Source organism: Dendronephthya gigantea, unplaced genomic scaffold (assembly GCF_004324835.1).
Source record: "Dendronephthya gigantea isolate DGI-Jeju-01 unplaced genomic scaffold, DenGig_1.0 000089F, whole genome shotgun sequence".
In the NCBI taxonomy this organism is placed as follows: Eukaryota; Metazoa; Cnidaria; class Anthozoa; order Malacalcyonacea; family Nephtheidae; genus Dendronephthya; species Dendronephthya gigantea.
The window spans coordinates 674,093-697,498 of NW_021163099.1; the positions used below are offsets into that span (position 1 = coordinate 674,093).

General features: G+C 38.7%; 3 protein-coding genes across 3 annotated transcripts; 1 reads left to right on the forward strand and 2 right to left on the reverse strand.

The window, feature by feature from the left end:
- Positions 1 to 454: 454 nt before the first annotated feature.
- On the reverse strand, positions 455 to 4,952 carry LOC114533373 (short-chain collagen C4-like). The gene is made up of 5 exons (XM_028554883.1): positions 4,621 to 4,952; positions 3,629 to 3,693; positions 2,726 to 2,755; positions 1,480 to 1,608; positions 455 to 1,018 (listed from the first exon to the last, which is right to left on the reverse strand). Exons 1-5 carry the CDS (start codon positions 4,710 to 4,712, stop codon positions 543 to 545), a joined length of 792 nt encoding a protein of 263 aa, XP_028410684.1. The 5' UTR covers positions 4,713 to 4,952; the 3' UTR covers positions 455 to 542.
- An 8,028-nt stretch (positions 4,953 to 12,980) lies between these two features.
- LOC114533324 lies at positions 12,981 to 13,751 on the reverse strand. Its single transcript, XM_028554833.1, has one exon. It carries the CDS (start codon positions 13,749 to 13,751, stop codon positions 12,981 to 12,983), a length of 771 nt encoding a protein of 256 aa, XP_028410634.1.
- A 4,360-nt stretch (positions 13,752 to 18,111) lies between these two features.
- On the forward strand, positions 18,112 to 20,098 carry LOC114533347. Its single transcript, XM_028554858.1, has 2 exons — positions 18,112 to 18,258; positions 19,130 to 20,098. The coding sequence occupies exons 1-2, from the start codon at positions 18,204 to 18,206 to the stop codon at positions 19,567 to 19,569; spliced, it is 495 nt and encodes a 164-aa protein (XP_028410659.1). The 5' UTR covers positions 18,112 to 18,203; the 3' UTR covers positions 19,570 to 20,098.
- Positions 20,099 to 23,406: the final 3,308 nt, after the last annotated feature.

The following is a 23,406-nucleotide window of genomic DNA, read 5'->3' on the forward strand; positions in this document are numbered from 1 at the left end:
TATAGGCAACGAAAATTTAGTTCCAACAAAAAACGCGACAGTGGAAAGCAGCCCTTGGCGCTTTGACCATATCATGATCATGTCCTTAATAATGTCATATTTGGAAATCTGTCCTCCGTACGGCAGATCGCTCAAACAACCCTCATCAAGCTTGAAGAATTGTGTTGATGGGTCTAAAATTTTTTCACGTTGATCAAATTACGATTTCCGAATACATAGCTACAAGCCCTGTTACATCTAAAAAGTAGAGTCGCATTGCATGTTTCAAGAAATAATATTCCGCGTAACAGGGCGTAAACAAGCCGTTAAAGTTTTTCAATGTCATATTCTTTTGTAAGGAAAATATACTTATTTTAATTTTGTTACGTGACAATTAATTTTAAACATGAAAATGCATTCTTCTTTTCTTTCTTTTTTTCCTTTGTTTAAGTTTACGTCAAAACAAAAACGCGATTGTAACAGATTCTTTATTGTTTCAAGTTACATCGTGAACAACATTGTAAAAAAACAATTGAAATACAGCGTAAACGAGTACTGTAGGGTTACTTGGTGCACACAGCGCATGTCAGTTCCTTCCCTTGTGCGTAAGGCAAACATGGCAGAGAACCGCAGTGACTCTCAACGACATACAACAACCCCCCGTTCAAGTTATTCTGAGTTCCTGGAACAGCCTCAGCATCAGAATCAACACAAATGAATTGTGTTCGTTTATGACTGATGTGATCGGACATTAAATAACCTTTGTACTCAAGATTCCACCCAGATGGACAGACGTTACGTGCAGGTATCATAAGCTGGCTGCCACGATTCTCAGCTTCACAAACAGCGCACGTAGCTTCGTGATCATGAAGGTTGGTTGAAAAAAGAGACGCATGTGCATTCATTTCGTATTCTACACCATAAATGTAAGAATAACCTTGGTTGCCCGCTTTTACTTTATCGTAGATTGGATCAAGAGGCATGCAGAGATAGTTTGAGCCACCACCGTTATGAGTATAGTGAGATCCACCCATGACACCTGTGCACACAAATTTTTGTTTTAAAACATAAGGCAAAAAATTTCAAGCTTGAGTAATTGCACAAACGTTACACAGGCAATTGCGTCTATTCTAGAGAATAATTATTATGAACATATTTTGAAGATAGCGGATATTTTCGAAGATCTAACCCCAAAAGGCAAGACTGCGTTATATAATGACTGCTACTGCTTGCGCGTATATAAAGGCCCGTTTACACGTGTAATTTATGCTGCTATTTTATGTAGAAATTTCTTTTTCACATCGATGAAAACGAGTAACAAGTTACGTGCTCCTATGTAATGAGGAGTAATGAGCTCCTATTTGAACATCCGTACCTAATTCACTCGTTCATATCTATCGTAGCAAAAATTCAGGCGAAGAAAATCGTAGATAAAAACGCAGTATAAGAATTGCAAGTTTAAAAAGGCCTTATTAATGCTCCTGTTGCCTGAATTTGTACCTGAATATACAAGAGTTGCTCCACTTGGGCATGTCTTTTTTCCCCATCTTGTGTACACTGTGCCTCCACTATTGCCTGGTGGGCCCGGAGCACCACGACTTCCAGGAGAACCTGTTGCGCCAGGTGGGCCTATAGAATTATGCAAGGTAACTCGATTACTCTTAACATACACCATTCGACTTTTTATCATTTTTTAGCGATAGTTTTTTCGTCAAGTAAATGCATTTATCAATGTTTTATGGTGAAAATTGAATACAACCGCTGATGTGTCTTTAGGTGAACTTATTTCCTTTGAGACAATTGATGAACCAATAAGTCGTTTTTGTTTTCAAAGTGTTTCTCCTTTTTTGGGTATTATGACTTTGATTAATGAGCAGACAATTCGAAAAAGGTTATATGCATGGAATTTAGTAAAGTAACTGAGAGCTTGGGTCTTTTTCAAACGAGCTAATTACAAAGCTGCCAATGATTTTATCTTCAAAGTTCTTCAAATCGATACCCAGCGCGATATTCTTCTTAATCGCTTTGAACATCAGGTATATAATATCAAGCAGACTTAAGGCACATGTAAGCTAGCTCTTGTTACCGAACGCTTGCCAGCCTTACCTTTTAGAACGACAGTGAATACTATTGATACATTAATACAGGTCTAACATGTAACCATAATAAAAAAATGAATAACCAATAGTAGTGTGTAGCTTAATATTTCGAAATTTGGAATTTGGTCGTGATAATTTATTCTAAATCACCCTGAATCCGCAATTGAATGGAACGTTATAAATTGGAAATTCGATAAAACTAATTTCTGGTATTATTCAACTGATTACGATTCTTCAGTTGCTTGAGCGTTCCAACATTCCCAGAATGCTTTTGAAATATATCTTTCCACGCGTTCAGGAACATTCATCACGTCTTCAGCTCTATTCCAAAGAAATACTCTAACCTTACACTAACGCTCTCCGCGACTCGTCCAAGCTCAGATGAAATTTATTTTTGGTGCAAAGTCGTACAAGACTCGGAGTCCAGTTAAATCCGGGTCTCGTGAGGGCGCCGAATAACCAACCGCTCAATCCGCGCCTGGCCACAACGAATAACACATGCGGATCTTCAAATTAACGCCAAATCATAATTACGCACAACCTACTCTATGTAAAGCACTGAAAGAAGACTGTTGCAAACCAGTCTTAAATTCTAAAACCTTAAATTCTAAAATTTGATTTGCTAAAAACGCGGAAATTTACCGTACCTGCAATTATGCTGTCACGCCCATCACGCCCTATAAGAAATAGAGTTGCACGAGTTTAAAATCATAAATCGAGACTTGGAATCTATTGCGAAAGGCCCCATTTTTTTAATTAAAAAAAACCGGAAATTGCTAAAAAATACCTCTTCATACATCTAGCAAAGCATTAAAACAAAGCCCGTAGTAGTGCTGCTATTATTAAGATGCTTACCGCACTAACCTTAACATTTGTATGTGTGTATTTGTATGTTTGTATTTAATTTCTTTTGAGACGCTATTCTCATGAGCTATATATGGCTGGTTTTATTGAGGGGCGTCTATTTAGCTATTTACATGTTATAAAAATGAAGAAAAACTAATTCATTCAAAACCAAAACGAATATTATCCAGAACATAAAGATTATATAGTTACAAATTATTAAATAGCAATTAAAGACGGAATTCAAATTTAGTAAGGCTTTTGAAACACGGCAAATCGAATGAGCATGCAGACTTCAGCAGAAAGGCTATTCCACAGTACAACTGCAAGCACCATATCTAAAGCTTCTTTTAAGAGATTCTTTCTAAGGTTTTAGAAGTGAGAGATTTGTATCAGCTTCGAAGGTGATATAATCATTTTCATGATTGCTTCGTGCAGAAAAGAATTCTCGAAGACCAGGGGTCGTACCATTATTATGGATGTTGTATAACAGAACCGCATTATTAAATCTAAATAAAGCCTTTCCAATTAAGCCGCTCAAGGAGCTCAGAGGATGTGGTATAATAACTCACTCCCATCAGCACCCATGCAGCTCTGTTTTGGAATCTCGATAATTTTTAATTTAAAGCAATTCCACAGTTATCCCACAAAGGGGAGCAATAATTATTAGGGTCCCCTTACTCAACAAGTATTTTTTAAGCACGTACCGTCTCGCCCTGGTAAGCCACGTTCACAACCCCCGTTTGTAGGAAGATCGTTTTCATCATTTTGCCTGTCTCAAGGAAATAATCGTATGATTGATCGCTCAGACTTTTTGAACCTCGACAGCTATGATACTTGTTTCATTTAAATCAACCAAAATTTAATAAAGAAAAAAAGATCATATCTTCTGCGGAGTGAGGATATAATATTGAGTTGGGCATTATAAAGGGTTTGATATTACAAAGGTGATTTCGGCGGGAAATAACTGTCGTTCAAAGTGTCATCATATTGTAATATTGCTTTCAGTGCTTTGATAACAGTAATATTCTCCCTCCATCCCGAGTATAGCTAGACTTATAGAATTAGGTCAAGTGTAGTAGGTAAGTATATAAAATTGCGAGTGTTTCACTTCTAGACACGCAAATTTATCAGGCTTAACTTTGCCACTCCCGGCGATGGCCTCCTACGAACAAGCAGTCAGTTGGCATGAATAACAGTTTTCCATGCACAACCTGAGCAAAAATAGGGAGTTTACGATTTACGACGCGGGCAGCTAGACGACGCGATGGCAAAACAAAGAAACACGGCACTGACGCTTGCAACACAAAAGCTAATATGCGTAACTTCCTATGACATTCCTACAAAGGCTTAAAATTTTTACGTCTTCTGAACGATATGAAAGTAGCTAAACGTGGGAATTGTTTTATAGTGTATATGGGACGGCATTATCAGCTAGATATCAAAGGTTATTAGCACAATTGAGACGTTTGTTTAATAATTCAAAAGTTCTGACAGCATAGATAGAGTTCTCTCGTAGCTAATTTGAAGCAAAATATGTGGTAGTGAACGTAAATCGTGAAGGTAACTCTCTGCCTGTAATAATATCAAAGATATAAAGCAACAAGGCGTTTGTCCCGGATACCTTATCTGGATGAGGTGATTCATCATTAAATTAGAATTATATTTTGAATTTGTCATTAAATTTGATTTGACTCACCCTGCTTTCACGGCGCTTTCAGCTAATATACAGCTCACATGGACGTGGAAAGCTATCACTAGAATTGCAAAGAACGATATCGGACCAACCATTCTGATAACAACAATTATAGTGTGTCAGTGCAGACTCAAATAGTTTGCTGAACCTTCGTTCCCGTTGCCTGTCTGATATGACAGTGTTTCGTTCCCCTGGTCCGGCTGATCGTAAACAAATTAATTACCATCATTAACCTTAAGAGCCAAATACAATTAAGCCCTCGAGTATTCGCTGCTCTACTAGGTTCTCTTTCAACATTTCGACAAGTTCAAATCACGGCAGAGATTCGTTGTTCTCGGCAGTTCCCTTTGTTAACCCACATCAGCATAATAATTAGCTATGTCCAAAAGGCAGGTCCTTGTAATTCAAATTATACATCATTATAACTTTATTGTACAAGCTCACTGGCGCGACAAAAATGATCCTCGCTAGATAAAATAAGGGATTTCGTTTTCAACATTTAGATGATCGATGACGATGGATTAATAACGGAAACTGCCCGCAATCTTAATTTTGTCATTCGTGCCAAAATTGGCGATTTTATTATTAATGGCTCTTCCTTTTCGAATCCAAACCGGCAAACTTATTTCCACTAACCTTAGTTAGAAGTCAATTACCCCTACTAAAAGGATGAGAGTTTCTGATCTCACGAGAATACCTTGATTTGACATTGTAGCTATTTCAGTTTGGCGAAAAATAATATTATAATTGTTGTTATATATTATTGTTGTTATATATATCGACGTATTATAATTGTTGTTATCAAATGTCAAAAAAAACCACTCTATTTTGTACAATGTGAGTGCAACTTTCAAGAATTGAAGTTTTCGCCGTCAACATTTGAAGTTTATGCTCCAGGCTAAGATAATGGTTTATTGCATGCCCGTGGATAATACGGCAAATCCGGACTTGTCAGCAACTAATATTACTTGGCAGAATTAACCAAAACAAAAACTTGCTCTACAGGGTGTCCCAAAAAAAACGAAAACTTTTGAAATCACTCATTGTTAAAATTTGAATGCCGTGTTCACGAATTTCAGCCCGTGAGGATTTAATGCAACTTATAAAATGCTAAATGCTTTGTGTTAGAGAAAGGGGACATGTCGAAGGTCATGGTCCTTGAGATGCACATTTAAATATTGCTATCCATATTTGTAAATTGTAAATATTGCAGGATAGTAAATATCATTTTTGCGAACAAGCAAATTTGACTGCATCATATGCATGTATAAAAATGCTTATGGCAACCCCGATTTATACACTTTTGGGCCCAACAGAGTGCTTAGGCATTCAAACTCTAACAATGGCATTGTTATGGGTGATTTCAGTAGTTTTCGTTTTTTTGGGGACACCCTGTATAATAAAAATTAATGCATGCCTGTAATTGCTTGTGTAATATTGCTTGTTTCTTACGCTTTTTCTATGTATCTTTCTATATCCCTTACATAACTAGATCTCCCTCAATTAATGTCAATCAATCCCCTAATCAATATCAAGTCTATATTTAGCTATTACTGTCCGTGTCTATATATATATATACATTACATCTCTCCCTTTGTTTAATGAATTATCAAGTTTGGGTTTATTGCATTTCCAAAAAGTTCTCTCTGTCTACGCTGCCTTGTTGACCTTCTCACCACTGGTTCTGGCGTTGGTTCGTCCGCTGCTCGTTCGATGAGTGCATTTCCTGTCGGTGCGTTCCAATCATCTTCATCTTCGGATTCCTTTGCGGCGTCTGGTATCTTCTTAAAGAACGATACATTTCTTGTCACCTTATGTCTTTGGTTTTCAGCTACTATTGTCACTCCTTTACGTTCAAGCACCGTGTAAGGAGATTTGTTCGAACTTGGTTGTAAATTTGTTTTTCTTTTTCTGTCTAAGAATGACTGTGTCTCCCACTTGTATCTCTGACGGCGCCACTCTCCTTCGTTTGTTTGCGTATTCTCTCCCTTTGTCTGTTTAGTACTTTAGCTTTTGGGTTCAACATGGGTAAGACTCCTCTGACAGGCCGATTAAAGAGAAGCTGAGCGGGCGGTATGTTGGTAGAACAATGGGGTGTGGTGCGATAGCTTAACAGGAACCTCGAAAGTTCTTGGACCCAGTTACGATGTTCTGAACGAGCGGTCTTGATTGCTTTTGCCAAAGGTTTCATAAAAGCTTCTGCTTCTGAGTTACCTTGTGGCCATTCAGGTGTTGATGTCTCATGTTCTACGCCAATCTTTGTTAAATAATCTTTGAATTCTTTACTATTGAAAGGAGGACCGTTATCCGTCTTTATTTTCAGTGGAATTCCATGTCGCGCGAAGATAGCATCGGTTTTTGGTATAAGTGCTTTAGCAGATGTACTTGTGATGATTTCAGCCTCCGGGTATCTTGAATATTTATCAATTAACACTATGATATACTGTCCGGTGGGAAGCGGGCCGTAGAAATCTGCATGTACAGTTTGCCAAGGACCGTCCGGCGTTTCTGGAGTTAGTAAAGGCTGGGGTGGATCGGTTGGACCATTAATTTGGCACGGAAAGCAGGTATCGATCTCTTCTTTTACAGCTTTATCAATGTTAGGGAACCAGGCATACTGACGTAACAAGGCTTTTGTTTTGACAAGTCCTTGATGACCGCTGTGGGCAAGTTTTACTATCTTCGCTTGTAGAGTTGATGGTATTATAATACGTGTTCCTCGGAGGATTACACCATTTGTATGGTCCACTGTTATTTCATCTTTGATGTTTATGAATGGCTTTACATGACTGCTGCCCCAGTTACCAGACTTAACTGCTTCTCTTACTGCATTGAGACTGGGATCCTTTTCCGTATGTTCCTTGATAACTTGTATTGGAATTGTGGTTTGCGCGGCATTAGTCGAGATGAAGTTTATGTATTCTTCAGCAAGGTTGTGTTTTGGTATCTTCGATTGCGGATGTCGTGACAGGAAATCTGCTGGGTTAACACTGCCTGGTTTGTAGATAACATTGAAATGGTATTGCTGAAGTCTTAGAAACCAACGTTCTATTCTAGCTGGAGGTTTGGACCGAGGATTGTTGTAGATCAACTGTAATGGCTTGTGATCAGTAATTAGGTTGAAAGGTGCACCGAACAGGTAAAGGTGAAAATGTTCAATGCCCCACACGATCGCGAGAGCTTCCCTCTCGGTTTGTGAGTACCGTTGTTCTACTGGGGATAATGCTCGGCTGGCATAAGCGATAGTGTTGTCTTCGTTTGTTTTTGGATCCTTTTGCGTCAATATGGCAGATAAACCAACGGGACTTGCATCCACCAGGACTGAGGTTTCTTTGGATGTATCGAAATGGCTCATAACTGGACTGTTAGTCAAAGCACTCTTTAGGTCTTCATATGCTTTCTGGTGTATTGTCGTCCATGTAAAACGAGCGTTTTTTTGGGTCAATTTTCTGAGTGGCTCTGTAATGGTCGCGTAGTTTTTGATGAACTTAGCACTGTAGTTAGCCATTCCTAATAGACTTCACTTCACGACTGTTGTTGGTGGTTTTGTATTGGCGAAAGCGTCCACTTTCTTGGGGTCTGGGCTAACACCTTTTTCTGTGAATACCAGTCCAAAGAATTCAAGATTCTTTTTGAGGAATTTGCACTTTTGTAGATTGAGAGTCAGGTTACTCTCTTGCAGACGTGTAAGTACTTCTTCTAATGCTTGGTCATGTTCCTGTCGAGTATTTCCAAACACGATGATGTCATCTGCGATGTTTTTAGCTCCTTGAATTCCTTGTAATGTCTCCTGTAGGGTGTGTTGGAAGAGTTCCGCTGCAGCATTTGTGCCGTAGTTTAATCTTTTATAGCGATATAAACCGAGATGAGTGGAGAAAGTTGTTATTCCCCGAGATGCTGGGTTCAGCTCCAGTTGATGGTAGGCTTGAGTTAGGTCAAGTTTTGAGAAAAACCGAGCTCCGTTAAGCTCAATAGAGACAGCTTCTACAGTGGGTATGGGATGTCTAGTTCTCTGAATAGCTGTATTTGCTACTCGCATATCTACGCACAATCGAATCTTATCGTCACGCTTTGGGACGACGACGACTGGGGAAACCCACTCCGTTGAAATTCCTTCGGGTATTCTCTCAATGATGTCATCCTGTTCTAATCTGCGTATTTCATCTTCAATTTTTCCGCGTAAATGGAACGGTGCTCGGCGCTGCGGTTGTGCAACTGGTGAAACGGTTTCATCGATAACTAATTCGATTTGTTTGTTCTTTAGTTTCCCAAGTCCACAGAACACAGGGCCATGTTTATCTAGGATGCGTGCGAGGTTTTTATCGCTCGTTGTTGGTGTGATTTTTGAACGTTCTGTTTCCTTGTTTATCTGATTTAAATGGAGACTTACGAGTCCAAGTTCTTGTGCAGTTTCAGAACTAAGTAAACAACCGCCGTCGTCAGAAGTAACAAATATGGTAGCTACCGTGAATTTGTGTTTCGACTCTGCTAAAACGCGGAATTTTCCTTCCATCTTCACAGGTGTTGTGGAATTGAAGGGATATGCTTTCACGGATGTTGGCTGAAGTCGGATATCTCGCAGTTGTTGGAACGTGTGTTTATCGATTACATTTATGCTTGACCCCGTATCAATGGTCATTTTTACTCTTTGTCCATTGAGAGCAATTGACGCTTGCGGGTGTTTTTGTTTGTTGTTGACCGCGTAACAATATTCTGGACCACTACTGTCGCTGCTAGTGTTGTCCTGGAGGTCTGTGTTAACTGGTCGTAGGTCTTCGCGTGGTTTACCAGTTTGTCTATTTTCTCTCTTGTTGCTACTGCGGCACTGGCTAGCAAAATGGTTTAGTTTACCACAATTCGCACATGTCTTGTTTTTGGCAGGGCACGGTTTGTTGGTGTGAGGTTAGCTGCCACCACAGTAAAAACATGTCTTATTGGATGTCTTGTGTTTTGTTTCTTTCGCGGTTGGCGTTTTAACTGCTTGAATATTGCAGCTGTCTAAATGTCCTTCAATGTCAGCTGCATGCGTCTTGCTTATTTCTTCCCGCCTGGCTGCGAGCAAAAGATCTTTTAAAACATACTTGGGGTCTCGCAACGCTTGTTTACGCACGCGACTTGACTTTCCTCCAATAACAATTTGTACCATAATTTCGAACTCTACATCTGAAAACTCACAGTTTTTTGACAGTGTTCGTAGACGCGTGTGGTATTGATCTATCGTTTCCGTGTCGCTCTGTTTTGCTTGTCGAAATTTGTAGACTTCGTATAATCGATTTTTTTGAGGCTCGAAGTATTCGGTGAGAAGTTCCGTCGCTTTATCGAAGTCGTCGTCGTTACCAGGGTCTGGAAAGTGTCGAAAGATTTCCCGTACTCGCGGTCCTGCTTGGTATAAAAGTAATGCTCGTTGGCGTGTCTTGTTTGTAATGTTGCTCGCCGTTAGAAATGTTTTGAAATCTGCCAACCAAGTACGCCATTTAGCCGCTATATTTCCTCCTGCGTCAGCATCAGGGTCAAACGGTGGCATAGGCGCGAGATATGTCGCCATTATAATATGTTTTAATCACTTGTTTTAGTCTTCGTCGCCAATGTAATATTGCTTGTTTCTTACGCTTTTTCTATGTATCTTTCTATATCCCTTACATAACTAGATCTCCCTCAATTAATGTCAATCAATCCCCTAATCAATATCAAGTCTATATTTAGCTATTACTGTCCGTGTCTATATATATATATACATTACAGCTTGAATGTATAATTATATAATGCGCATGTTGCACGAATTTTTAACTGAATAATTATATATGCATGAGATTTACTCCACTTGGACATGTCTTTTAATTTCCCTTTCTTGTGTACACTCAGCTTCTACCACTGCTTGGTGGCTCCTGAACACAACGAATTTCAGGAAGACCCCTTCACCCAGGTGGGCCAATAAATAAATATAATAAATTATGAAAAGTTATTCGCTTTAATCAATAACCAGGGGCGTAGCCAGCCTGACGATTTAGTCATGCTATCCAAATTTCTGTTATTATCATTATTCATTTCTTTACAAATTCATTGTTTTCACTGTCAATGAACACCAAAATATTAGCATAGCATGACTAAATTGTCCGGCTGGCTACGCCACTGTCAATAACCAATGGTTGTCATCCCAGTGCTGCTGCTTTTTAAGGAGTCTGATTCGCTGCAACCTGCCTGTTTATGTGAGGCATTCCTTTCTGACATCCGTAGAACCTTCAATTTATTTGCCGTATTCTGGAATTTTTCCGTCCGAAAATGAAAATAATGGAATGAATGTGTACACGCAGGGTAACTCAGAATAAATAGATCGTATAACGATCTCTACAAAAATATGAAATAGAACGCAGCTGTTCCTTAAGACCTTGTAGAAAAACTTCATTTCTTACACGCGTAATTTAGGTCAGGATTTTTTCATTGAGTTTGAGATGAGAAGACTCACTCACTTTCCATGGCGCCTACATCTATGGGCTGCTTTTCACTGTCACCTTTTTTGTACGTATATATAGCCGATGTAGAGGCACTGACTTAAAAGATCATTTAAGTAATACTGATCGGAAATCAACGATTTGATAGATGCGTTGGGCTTGGTTCTGTTTGTGATTCAGTTTGTTCTTTGTTGATTACAAGGTTTTAATCTAGCACGTGCATGCGTGTAGGTACGTGCAAAAAGCGACAGTGGAAAGCAGCCTTAAGCTGTATGTAGCTCGCGTGGATGTGGCATAATGTCACTAGAATTACGAGGTACGTTTTCGGACCAGCCTGCCATTCTTGAAAAAACTATTATAGTTTTGCGAGTACAGACGCAGGCATAAAATGACAGTATTTATTTCCCCTGGTCGCGTTCTTAGTGAAAAACCGGAACAGGCTCGGAAACCGGAAAACGGAAAAAAAATTGACTACCATTCATCATATATTAATATCGGTAGATTGCCGAATACCAGGGTTTGCCATATTTTGTAAATATTTGAGGCCAAAATGTCATTCGTACTGTCAAGAAAACAAAAGAGCGGTATAATTGCGACAGAGTTGGGCCTCTAAAATTCGCAAATCTAGCAACCGCGACGAATAGTTTTGCGTTTTTATGTCAGCTATACTTGTTTTTCTTTCAAATAAACGTCAGGGCTGAGATTCTTTGTTCTCAATAGTTTCCGTTATTAGTCGAAATCAGTATAGGCTAGCCGTAATTCAAATTAGGCTATAACGACTCTTAACATAATGGACCAAATTGAGATATTTTGTCATTAATTTTCCTTGCATAAAATTCAGCGTGTGCGACCCAAAATCGCACTCACGTTCCTACATTACACTCAGCTAATCAGTCCCGCAAAAATAAACGCATGCTTTTCATAAAATATACCCGCACTTCTGTATACTTGATTCGTATACCCTTAGGGCCAGTTTATACGTCGCATTTTGGTCGCGTTGAATGCAATTCAAACAATAGAAAATACGATTTAAACCTCATTAACATCTATAATTATCTATTTTTCAATTGTTATTGAGACGTTAAACTCGTTGTCGCCCATTTAACGTTCTAACGGATCCTAAGGCTCACATCAGTACGATAGCACACCAGCTCTTACACTATATTTTTGCCCGCTGCCGATCGGTAGGGATGGAGACGGTATCCGAGCGAAACGGTCGGGCTAGGGGTGAAACGGTGTTTCTTTTGAGTTTGCTGTTTTCGGCGCAGATAATAACTCAACGAACCATGCTATTTTAACGGTACCTCCTCCATCCCGTGATCAACTGTCACACGTGAGTCACTGAAGTGAAACCGTGGAATAAACGATACGAACATCAAAGTACACACACACACAAAACAAAAAAAAATACCTGTAAATGTGGCGATCATTAATGAATTTACCTTTACCCCAAACACCCATTCCACGACCAAAACGGGTGTGAAAAGAACTGTGCTTAATCCTGCAAAACAAACTAACAAAAAAAAAACAAACCCCAGCGAGATTAATAAGACGCTTCTCCCGTAGAGTTCACAACATCGCGTGAAGTCGTTAGGGAAAGGGGCGGGATGGGTCACGCAAGCAACTAACAACTCGATCAGGCAAACTGGGCTCATATTTGTACTCACCGGAGGGGGCAAGTAGCCGACCGGACAAGCGTCCTAAGACCCGAGACACTACGATACGAAGACCCGTATAGATAGATAGATAGATAGATAGATGGTTTATTGACTTAAAACTTGCAGCCTCGGCAATAGGCTCCGGCTGAAAAACCTTAAGTGTTACAAAAAGTATGATCTATGTTATTAAAATCCATAAAAGAGGAGGTTCAATTGGTAAAACTATCTATTTACATTATTTAGTGTCTCAGATATATTATACGTATTTACTAGAGTTGAAATTGATAAAATCGTTTTTAAATCTAATTGTTCTACAGTTTGGAACTTGAAATATTCTTTTTTCTCTCAGAGATGCCTCAGATAAATTTAATGCTGGTAATAAATGGTGTAATTTGTCTTGCGGATCATTAACAATTTGCCGAAAAAGTTTATCGGTCAAATTTTGTCTTCGATCGAACAGTGACAAGAGACCTAGTTGATTAAGTGCATCCTCGTACGAATGTTCGGGGAGGATTATTCTGCAAGCTCGGCGTTGTAATCTTTCGAGATCGTCTGACAGGTATTTTGTAAGGGAATCGTGGAATACTTCGCACGCGTATTCAGCAACCGGCCGAATACAAGTAACATAGAACAAGAGAAGATCCTTGGATGGTAACTTTGCCCGTTTCAATTGTCGCAAGAAGTATAGACGAGTTGAAATCTTCTTGCATACAGTCTCAATATGTTTATTCCATTTGAGGTTGTCGGAGATGGTTAAACCGAGTAGTTTTTCACACTGGACTACTTCGATGTTTTTGTCGTTGATAATAATAGGATCAAACTCTCTCTTTACAGTTGAGAAACTTATTCGAAGTTCCTTGCATTTGGACTCTTTTAACTGCATACCATCACTTCTGGATTTTGAAGAGAATTCGTTGACATACGCTTGCATTATACTAGGTTGATCTTTATTTATGACTTCAGACATAGTTGAATCGTCTACGTATTTCCAAAGGTTCTTGTTATCAGCAACATCAAGGTCGTCCATCATGATTAAGAAAAGCCAAGGGCCTAATTTTGTCCCCTGGGGACACCCGCTGGCACAGCCTTCCACTCGGAAAAACAGTCATCGCTAAGTTTAACTCTCTGACTGCGATCAGTGAGGAAGTCTAAGATCCAATGCAATATAGGTTTTGGGATGTTGTATTTTAACAGTTTTCGTGCGAGGATATGATGATCTATCATGTCGAAAGCTTTACGAAAGTCAAAAAGCATAATTCTGATTGTAGAGCCATTTCCGTCCGTGTTTTTATTCCAAAAATGCAACATGCTGATAAGGGCATACGTAGTGCTTGAATTCGGGATGGATCCGAATTGCCTTTTATCAATTGTGGCTAATACCGCAGGTTTTAGGTGTTGTTCAACCACGAATTCTTCGGCCAGTTTTGATAAAATAGGTGTTAATGATATTGGACGTAGGTTGTTATTAATGTCAGTTATGGGTTTCTTTTTAGGGATAGCAATAATGTCGGCCTCTTTCCAAGATTGTGGAATACGGCATTCGCGGTAAGAACTATCTAGGATCTCTTTGACTGGAAGTTCCAATAAATCAGCATTCTCTTTTAACACCCATGTTGGTATTCCATCAGGGCCGTGGGCTTTCCTTGGATTAAGCGTTGACAGTTTTTTAAATACGTCTCCTGCAGCAATTGTGACAGTAGAATCATTAGCTGCGCCAATAACAGATCTTGGTAATTCTCTGGAGTGAGAGGAGTAAATTCAGCCATTGGGGAAAGAAAAGAATCATTTATCTCGTTTGCAATATCTACTTTATCTGTTTCCGTAAGGTGTTCATCAGGTCTTAAGGCTTTAAGGATTTCTTCGTTATTTCCGCTAGTAGATTTTGCTCCACTGAGCTTCTTAACCTCATTCCACCAAGAGGATGGTTTACATTCTTTAAGATGTTGAATGCTATTTTCATAATGCTTCGCACGACAACTTTTCCTTTTGCGGTTTACTTTATTTCTCAAGTACTTGAATTGGGTAATATTTCCTTGGTTAAGAGCTTTCTGGCGTTTCTTAATTAATAATGATAATTTTGAGTTCATCCAGGGAGGTTCATTACACCGAGATGTAGTTGAGCGCAGTGGGAGAATATAATCCAGACCAGTAGTTACAATGGTTTCCAAGAGGGAGATTTTTTCTGTGCAAGAAGGGGCTTTGTCAAACATGCTGGGAATGTCCAACAGTTCCAAATATTTACGGAATGCAAGACGGGAGCTCGGACGTAGATCTCTTTTCTTCACCACTCTTTTCTGCGCTCTTTGGGGTTGACATCGTTCTTTTGGTTTAAATTCTACAGACATATGATCAGAGAGACCGAATGGTGCATACTTTACCGGTTGATCGTAGTATTCGTAAAGATTTGTCAAGACGAGATCAAGAGTATTTCTGCCACGCGTTGGAAAGTTAACAAGTTGACGTAGGTTATAGCTTAGTTTTAATCGGTTGATATTTAACTGATTAAAGTCGCCCAGAATAATAAAACCACAATTAGGATAGCATGATTCCAATGTAGAGAGACAGTTGGATAAATAATCCAGCATTGCTGAGTCGTCAGCACTTGGGGGGTGGTATAAGGTCCCGACGACCAAGCTATTAAATCTTCTCGGCAGTCTGGGCATCAGCATTTTGATCCATAACACCTCAAACAAGTCATTAGTCAAGTTTTCTATTAACTCAAAACCGATCGTATTTTCAATATAAGTACAAACGCCTCCGTGTTGGCCGTTAATTCTGTCTCTGCGGATGAGGTTATATCCTTCGATATTGACTACATTGTCGTGTATATGGCCAAGTCTCCACTATGCTAATGAATTGGTAGTTTCCGCGTCGGACAACATCTTGTACTTCATCAATTTTTGGGGCTAATGACATTACATTAGATAAGAGAAAAGCAGGACATAGTGGGTGTTGTTTTGGTTTGTCGAATCGATGGAATTACCGACTTGTCTGGGAGTGGGATTCATTGGTAGGCAAGGAATTCTGATCAAGTTGGTTTTTTTGGGACGTTTAGTGGCTTCCATATGTTTAGGGGTGGATTTTGTGCGTTGGGTAACCCAAACGGGTATATTTTGGCTTGGTAGGGTGGATAGGTTCGTCGATAGAAAAAAGGATCATCCAATGTAGTGAGGGACTTGTTGTTAGGGACAGGGTGGAAAAAATCACATCTGACATCCTTCAGACAATAACCTTTCCTCTGCAAAAAGGGGCAAAATACTCGGGATTTGTCACAGTACTGCGAATTGGAATGGTAGAAGTCGCACCGATTTCCTTTAGCACACCGACCACGCCGGGCCAAAAAAGGGCAGGGGGTGGATTTCTTGCGATCTTTATTTCTAATAGTATGGTGATTTTTCTGAGTATTACTATTAATCTGTTGTATGCCTGAATCTTTATTTCTAGGAGTATGGTGATTTTTCTGAGTATCACTATTAACCTGCTGTGTGACTGCAGAATTCTTAACAAGGGAAACACTTTGGTTTCTATCATGGGATACTGGCTTTACTATGGGTGCTTTTTGCTGTGAATGCATTTTTCTTAGCTTTTTGGGATCCACTTGGCCATCATATCGAGTAGCTGATAACTCGGATGAAAAATGACCGCCAAGACTTCTTTTATGTTTTTGTTTTCGTCTATATTCCTCTATTTGGTCTTTAAAGCCAGTTGGTTGGTTTTGTTTGGTGGTTGTAGTAGGTTCCATCATTGGCGACGGCGTGATGCTGTCCTCTTGAGGATCCGCATAGACTGCTGCAACTTCGACCACACTTGCATCTGAGCTGCGTTGACTCAGCTCATCATCTTTTTGATATGATTTCATTGTATTAAGCTCATCTTGGAGTCTTTGAACTTGTGTTTCAAGGACAGACCGTTTAAACTTTTCTTCTTCCAGGTCGATCTGAAGCCGAGTAATTTCACTTGTTAAATTTGCCACTATTGGCGTATGCTGGTCCTCACTAGTAATTGTCGATTGCACTGAATCCATCCTAGTTTTCAATATTTCTATCTCGAACAACAAATTTTCAATAGATTCTTCCAAAACAGATTGACTGGGATTTTCTTTCAAGGTATTCTGACAGGGGTTTCCAGGGGGGGGTGTAAACAGGGTGATCAGGCATTCTTTAGCTTCCTTTCCAATCATACCATTAAATGATAGAGTATTTAACTTCCCAGGATACCACGTAGCGACAAAGTCAGAATCCTTGGCCTCAAATCTCTTCGAACTACCCCCAGCTGAACGCCATTTACCCTCGTATCCAAATGACACTTTAACGAAATCTTGAAGAGATTCATAGTTCTCACACCATTTAAGACGCGAACCATCATATGCTATGCTTCTGGACACCACATACTCGTGCATTTTAAGAAAATCCCAATTCATATCGGCTCGATATGAATTGGGATTGTAACTTCCTTTATTATTTAATAATAAATACATTTAAATTGCATTTGACGCGACCAAAATACGACCATAACCCAGGCTTCACTAGTTCTAGCAGTAAGGAGAATCCAATAGTGATTATGTCGCATCCTTTCCCGATATTTCTCTTCTTGTTAAACTAAGCGCAGCTCGCACTAATGTACTTTGCCTGCCCATCTCTCATCTATACGCCATGGTTAAGGCTGATTTTAATATTATTTGCTGACCGCATTCACATGCTATTGTTATGCCAATTCCAACATATGGCAATTTCAAAACCGAATGCAAGCTTATACATAAAATACACTACAATCTACTGTTCCTAGGCTATGCCCACACACGGAAAGGCGAGAATGTGAATGTCCCGATGAAAAGTTATTATCAATATTTGAGATACTTAGATTCAGTTGTCCTCAAAGTATTTGAAATAAACGCCGCTTTTTTAAGTACGTCCAAAAGTCGTCCAAAATAACGTAATAGCCAGTCTGATTTGTCTTCTTAGGTCGATAACCTATCTCTTCCCTAATATCGTCCCAAAAGGAGACATTCAAAATTTCCTTTGCACTAAGAGAAGAATGGCGTCAAAACTGACATTTCCACCAATGCACTTATGCTAGATATTTGTCTTTTAGCACGAAACGCATTTCCCATTGGTATGCTCCTATTGGCCATGCCCATATTGCAAAATCTAAACAATTATAATTCTCATATAGATATAGTCCGAAATTATGGTGTATATACCTTAGCAATTTCCCCTGTACCTTGATTTCCCCTGCTTTATTTTAATCATTGAATAGCACGGGGTCATTTCTTGACAAATGGCGGAAGTTATATAGTACTCGATAAATTCAATTACGCAAATGCGTATACAATGCTATTTCCTCTTCAATACAATATCCCCCTCCCCAATTAGCGCAGCGCCGACGCAGCAGAAGGTTATAAGAGCATGGGTATTGTGGACGGACGATTCAAAACCACGGAAGGATTAGAAGAAAGAAGATTGACTGAAACCTAAGGAAAATGTTAGCGAAAATTTTCGTTTTACTGTGCGCAATCCACGCAGAATTCTGTGCAGGTATTTTATGTCCATGTAATATACTGTGCACATATAATAGAAAATGGCTTTGTTGTTCATTTTATGTACTATTCTTAAGTGCAGAGCACTATAGAAATATTTCCCTAAAATATAATAAACTTTATGAAGTTTATGTTTGTAATTTACGACCATGATATGCTAATTTTCTGTTGTTATATCAGACAATGTCTAGCTATTATTATTTATGCGCGCGATTACATAATTTTCACATGATCACAAATTTGCGTTTACACTTTGTGCGTAGTATTCCAATTCGAAAGCTTTATTCCAATGCCTCAATGCCTTGTGTAAATAGGCGACTGGGTAGTCAGGCAATATCACATGCATGGTAGCCTGTTGGAATATATCGAAATGTAGATAATTATCGCTCTTTTTTCAATCATTGGTTTTATCGATATTGCTTTCTTCTGTGCATAGATATCTCGATATACCCAAAATATCGTTAAACGTCAAACCGCTAACGTAAAACTGCGGTTTGCAGCTTGCCGTAAACGTCAAACTAAATGTCTCTACTGTGATAAAATAACCGACTTTTAAACTAATGTTTCTTGTTTTTGTTTGTAACTTGTGAGACATTCAGTCTTTGGCAAATGAGTTAAACGGCTATATTCGAATACGATTTTTGTAACGTTGTAGCTAATAATAATAAACTGAATAGACTCGTGTAACACACGCGAGCGCCACACGAGAGCGAAAACGCGATTTCGGAACAAACAACACCATTTTTGGTCTGCCCTATTAAGCCAAATTACTAAGTGAGTGAGGGCATTTACACTGCTGAACATTAGTCTATTTGTCATGAATGTCATCTTAAAATGATTTTTCGACTCATTTGTTGTTTTCTTCATAGCGGAGTGGAGAGATATTGGAAGGGGATGTGCTGGTTCAAAAGGTAACCATTTTGCGCTTCTGACAAACAGGGGCGCCTCTGGTTTTGTGAAGGCATTTAGGTTGACTCACACCCGTGGAAAAATCGGATGCTATGCAGGTGCACGCACAAATTGGGGATGTGATAGTCAACACCGCACCAATATGTATGCCACAGACGTTAACAACGTGGTTATGTATCCTTCCCCTGTATTAACTAAGTCTTATAAAAATGGTGGTTGGTATCACCTGCCTGGCTATCGCGAAAATTCACCTCAGCTGGTCTTTTCAGATGTTGGCACAAGGTTCATTTATTCAGGCCAACAAATGCGAGTCTGGTATGGTGAAGATCTTTACGGTTATTCCGAGCATGACAACCATGGACTCACTTGCTTCAAGGCTCAATTATATTTTGTTCAATAGCTGTTTTTTAGAGATCAATTCAGACTCACTTATTTCTTGTTACGTTTAATTGTTAAAAGCTTTCGTTAGTTTAGCTTATTAGAAACAATGGCGAGATTCCAAAGTCACATTGCCATTAAACCATATAGTGCAGCTTGAAAGTTTTTCACAGAGCCTTATCATGTTGCTTTCTAACGGCACAGAATACGAATCAGAAAGGCAACTCACTTATTTTTTGGGTAAATGTGTTTGGTCATGATTTTCAACTAGTACTCAACAAGTACCATAAATAGAAACAATCATCTCCCTCTCCGCATTTGAAATGGCGCTATTTTAAATGTTGGCGCAGGGGGCATCACACCTACGCAAAAAAATGGAGTTCTCCTTCTGATGGGTATATTCTGCACTGGCGGTCAGTAGTACCTGTCAATGGCGGAAAAATCGCGCGATTGGTGGGTCCCATGAGGGACGTTGGAACTTTTGGATTTTACCGAAAGTATGCGCGACCTCCACGCGAGATGATGTGCGCACAAGTGTGTTATTAGTGAGCTTAAGCTCACTATTGCAACATAGCTTACACGTGGAATGACTTGCGTGGGAGGGCTGTGCGCCCACGCTATGTACATACATAATTAAAAATACAAGCTAAAGATTTGCGAGAAAAATATATTATTACTCAACATTGGAAATATGTTACAACATTGGAAATATTTCTTTCAATACCACGAGGACAGTTCATTTTAAAAGTTGATTTTTAAAATATTGTTTGTATGCTTTGTGATGACTTTTCTCGTGACTTGTAAACTGTTCCCTTGTCGTTTTAACCGTCTACTTAAGGTAGACGGCATGGTAAAGGAGACAATAAAACCTGACTCGAGTGGGTCATTTTGGTATGAGTTTTCTTTCTTAGATTTAAAACGGTCTGCAATGACCAACGGTTTAGGCTTCAAATGGTTGTGGATCAATGTTTTAAGTTCATCGTATGACTTATCCCCTGGCCTTTCTGGGCTGACCAAATTACGAATTAATCCAAAATATATGTTTTATGTCCACATACCGTTAACAGAATCGCCCTTTTCGTCTCTGCTTCCTCGACTTCGTTCGCCACCAAATAATCTCTCTAAACGTTCGATATATTCATCCCAATTCTGATCAGTGTAAGCATCGAATTCATTAATATTCCCGAACAAAGCAGCCATATTAAACCGAAGATTTCAGCCGTTTTGATATCAGGTACCTCACAATCCACAATCCCAAATCTTCTAGAGGTACCAGCAAGTCAGTTTAAAAGTTGTTTAATCTCGCAGCCATCCAGAATTACAACTAACGTAACAGCAACGTACAAATACACGCCTAAAAACGCTTAGGTTGATGCAAGTTGATATATAAACAGAATGGAGCAATGTTGTGCTGTCCACATTGTTCAGAGTTGTTATTAATATTGAACAATATTGTTGAAACTGAATCGGGTGTAACAATATTGTTCAATATTGATAACAACCCTGAACAATGTGGGCAGCACAACATTGCTCCAACCTGTTTATATCAACTTGCATCAACCTGAGCGTTTTTACGCGTTTACTCGCTCATATAGTGGTCAGCGCTAGACCAAGTGTCCAGTACCTAATGTAATACACAACATACCCCAATTGAATTTATTGTGTCAAAATGACCAATGAATGACAAATAAAATGTTGGTATAGATTTGTAATTATATAATTAAACAATACACTATTTGGTTCAAGCTGCTCAAGACAAATATGAATGCGTCTCAATTTATAGTAGAGTTCAATTTATATGTAACTTCATCATTTTAGAGATGCTAGAAATGCGAAAACTCATTGGTAATTGTAACTACTCAAATTATCCTGCAAGCAGAATATTTAGTCATTTTCAATATTGAAGGAGGTTACTACCCTTCAAATGTTCTTCCATTAAGTCTAACAAGTCGTATACTTGACAAGCACACATTGTTCCCTATCATTGTGTTAATGAATTTGATACACATTAAAGTGCCTATGTCTCTTGCGGGATCTTTACAGATTTGAATAGAGCTTGAAAAATTAGTTTATAAGTTCCACAACCCTTTTTGATATAATAAATAGTTTCGAAAATACGTCGGTTGGGAGGGCTGGGACTCAGGAATGATTTGCAAACACGCCGTCTTTTATAATGTCGGGAACGGTGCGTTGTGTGTGGCTGTAGCAACCGGGCGAGTTTTTCTAAAAATATTTTACGTTATTGGACGATAGAAGTAAAATTACAATTGATTAGATTATGTTTGACAAGAACTCGGTTCCTGAGTCCCAGGCCCCCGAGCACGATGGAAATTTAGGCAAATCGTCATGTTTAGATTTAAATATTTCCAAAACTATTTAATTACATCAAAAAGCGTCTTAGAACTTATAAACTAATTTTTCAAGCTCTATTCAAATCCGAAAAGATCCCACAAGTGATATAGGCACTTTAAAGTCGACAGGGCTCTCATATGAACAAATCTTTGTGACTTTGTCTCAGCATGCTCTAGGGTATTGATATGGTAAGCCTGAAACCTTTCATTAAATAGACGGTGTCAATTAAGTGGCATGTATTCAAAGTAAATATAGTAATCGATCAGCCAAATTTGCACCACCATTCTGAAACTTTCAATTGGAAGTCTTAATAAGTGGCTTATTATAAATGTCATCAACTTTGAATTGGAAGTCTTAATAAGTGGCTTATTACAAATAAACTATCCTAAATATTGTGAAAACAGAAGGAGTTCATGATAATCGGATTTTGGCAAAGAATAAGCGATGAAATAGACATTGAACAGAATAGTAGCATTATAAGATCTAGATAATTTAGTAAACATCATACCTGGACCGTGCATGTCGATAATCTTTGTGAAAAGATTAGTTGATTAGGGGCCACTAAAACGCATTGTATCTTATGTTCCTACGAGTACAGCTATTCCGATTTATCATGCATTAATCCAGCCTCATTTTTGTTCGGTTTCGGCAAATTTTGGTGAGACGTTAGCAACCAAATTGCAAAAACAGAATCGAGCAGTTAGAGTTTTCTAAAACACTAAAAGGTAATAACCTGTACAAACTTACTGACGTTTTGTTCAACTCACAGCCTTCAGATTAGGATCTTAGAAATTCTGAAATGAAGTCGTATCTGCCCAGGTAAGACACGTATTAATTACCTAAAACGACGCTTTCATTACAGAGGAGCATGATTGTGGAAAAGCCTTCTCGAAAATATACGAAAACTACTATTATTTTCAGTTTAGAAAGGTTGTAAGCGTATATACTGTGCTTAAACTGATCTCGATCCAACACGGCAATCTGGTAATGGCAATGTGTTTAATTGTTGATTCATTATACAATAGACGAAATATATTACACGGCTATATGAATATTCTTTATTACGGATTTCCTAAGTATAGTTTAAAATGAAAATTTTTCTGACTTACCTTTGATACGTCAGTGATCACATTTAATGTAGCTTAGAATAATGATGACCGTAAAAAAAGACTTCCTTTTTGAATACAAACAGACTTGTTTCGCCTTGATTAGTTAAAATATCGTCCATTAGACATACTTTCCGTCGCATTTCATGCACGATGTAAATTATAGAAAATTCACCGAGGCAGAAACTCTTTGAAAGTTTTGTGTCAAAGCTAATGCATGTTTCATTGTTTTAAAAAACAAGTTATTATTGTTAAAGGGGTGTTACACAGTGCAATTTTTCATGAAACTTCAGTACAATTTCACTCTCGAGACATGTGAACAAATTCCTCACAAATTTCCATAATTGTTTATTTTAAAGCAGTGCTTTCAGTTAATGGCCGCCGAATTGAACTTAAAACAT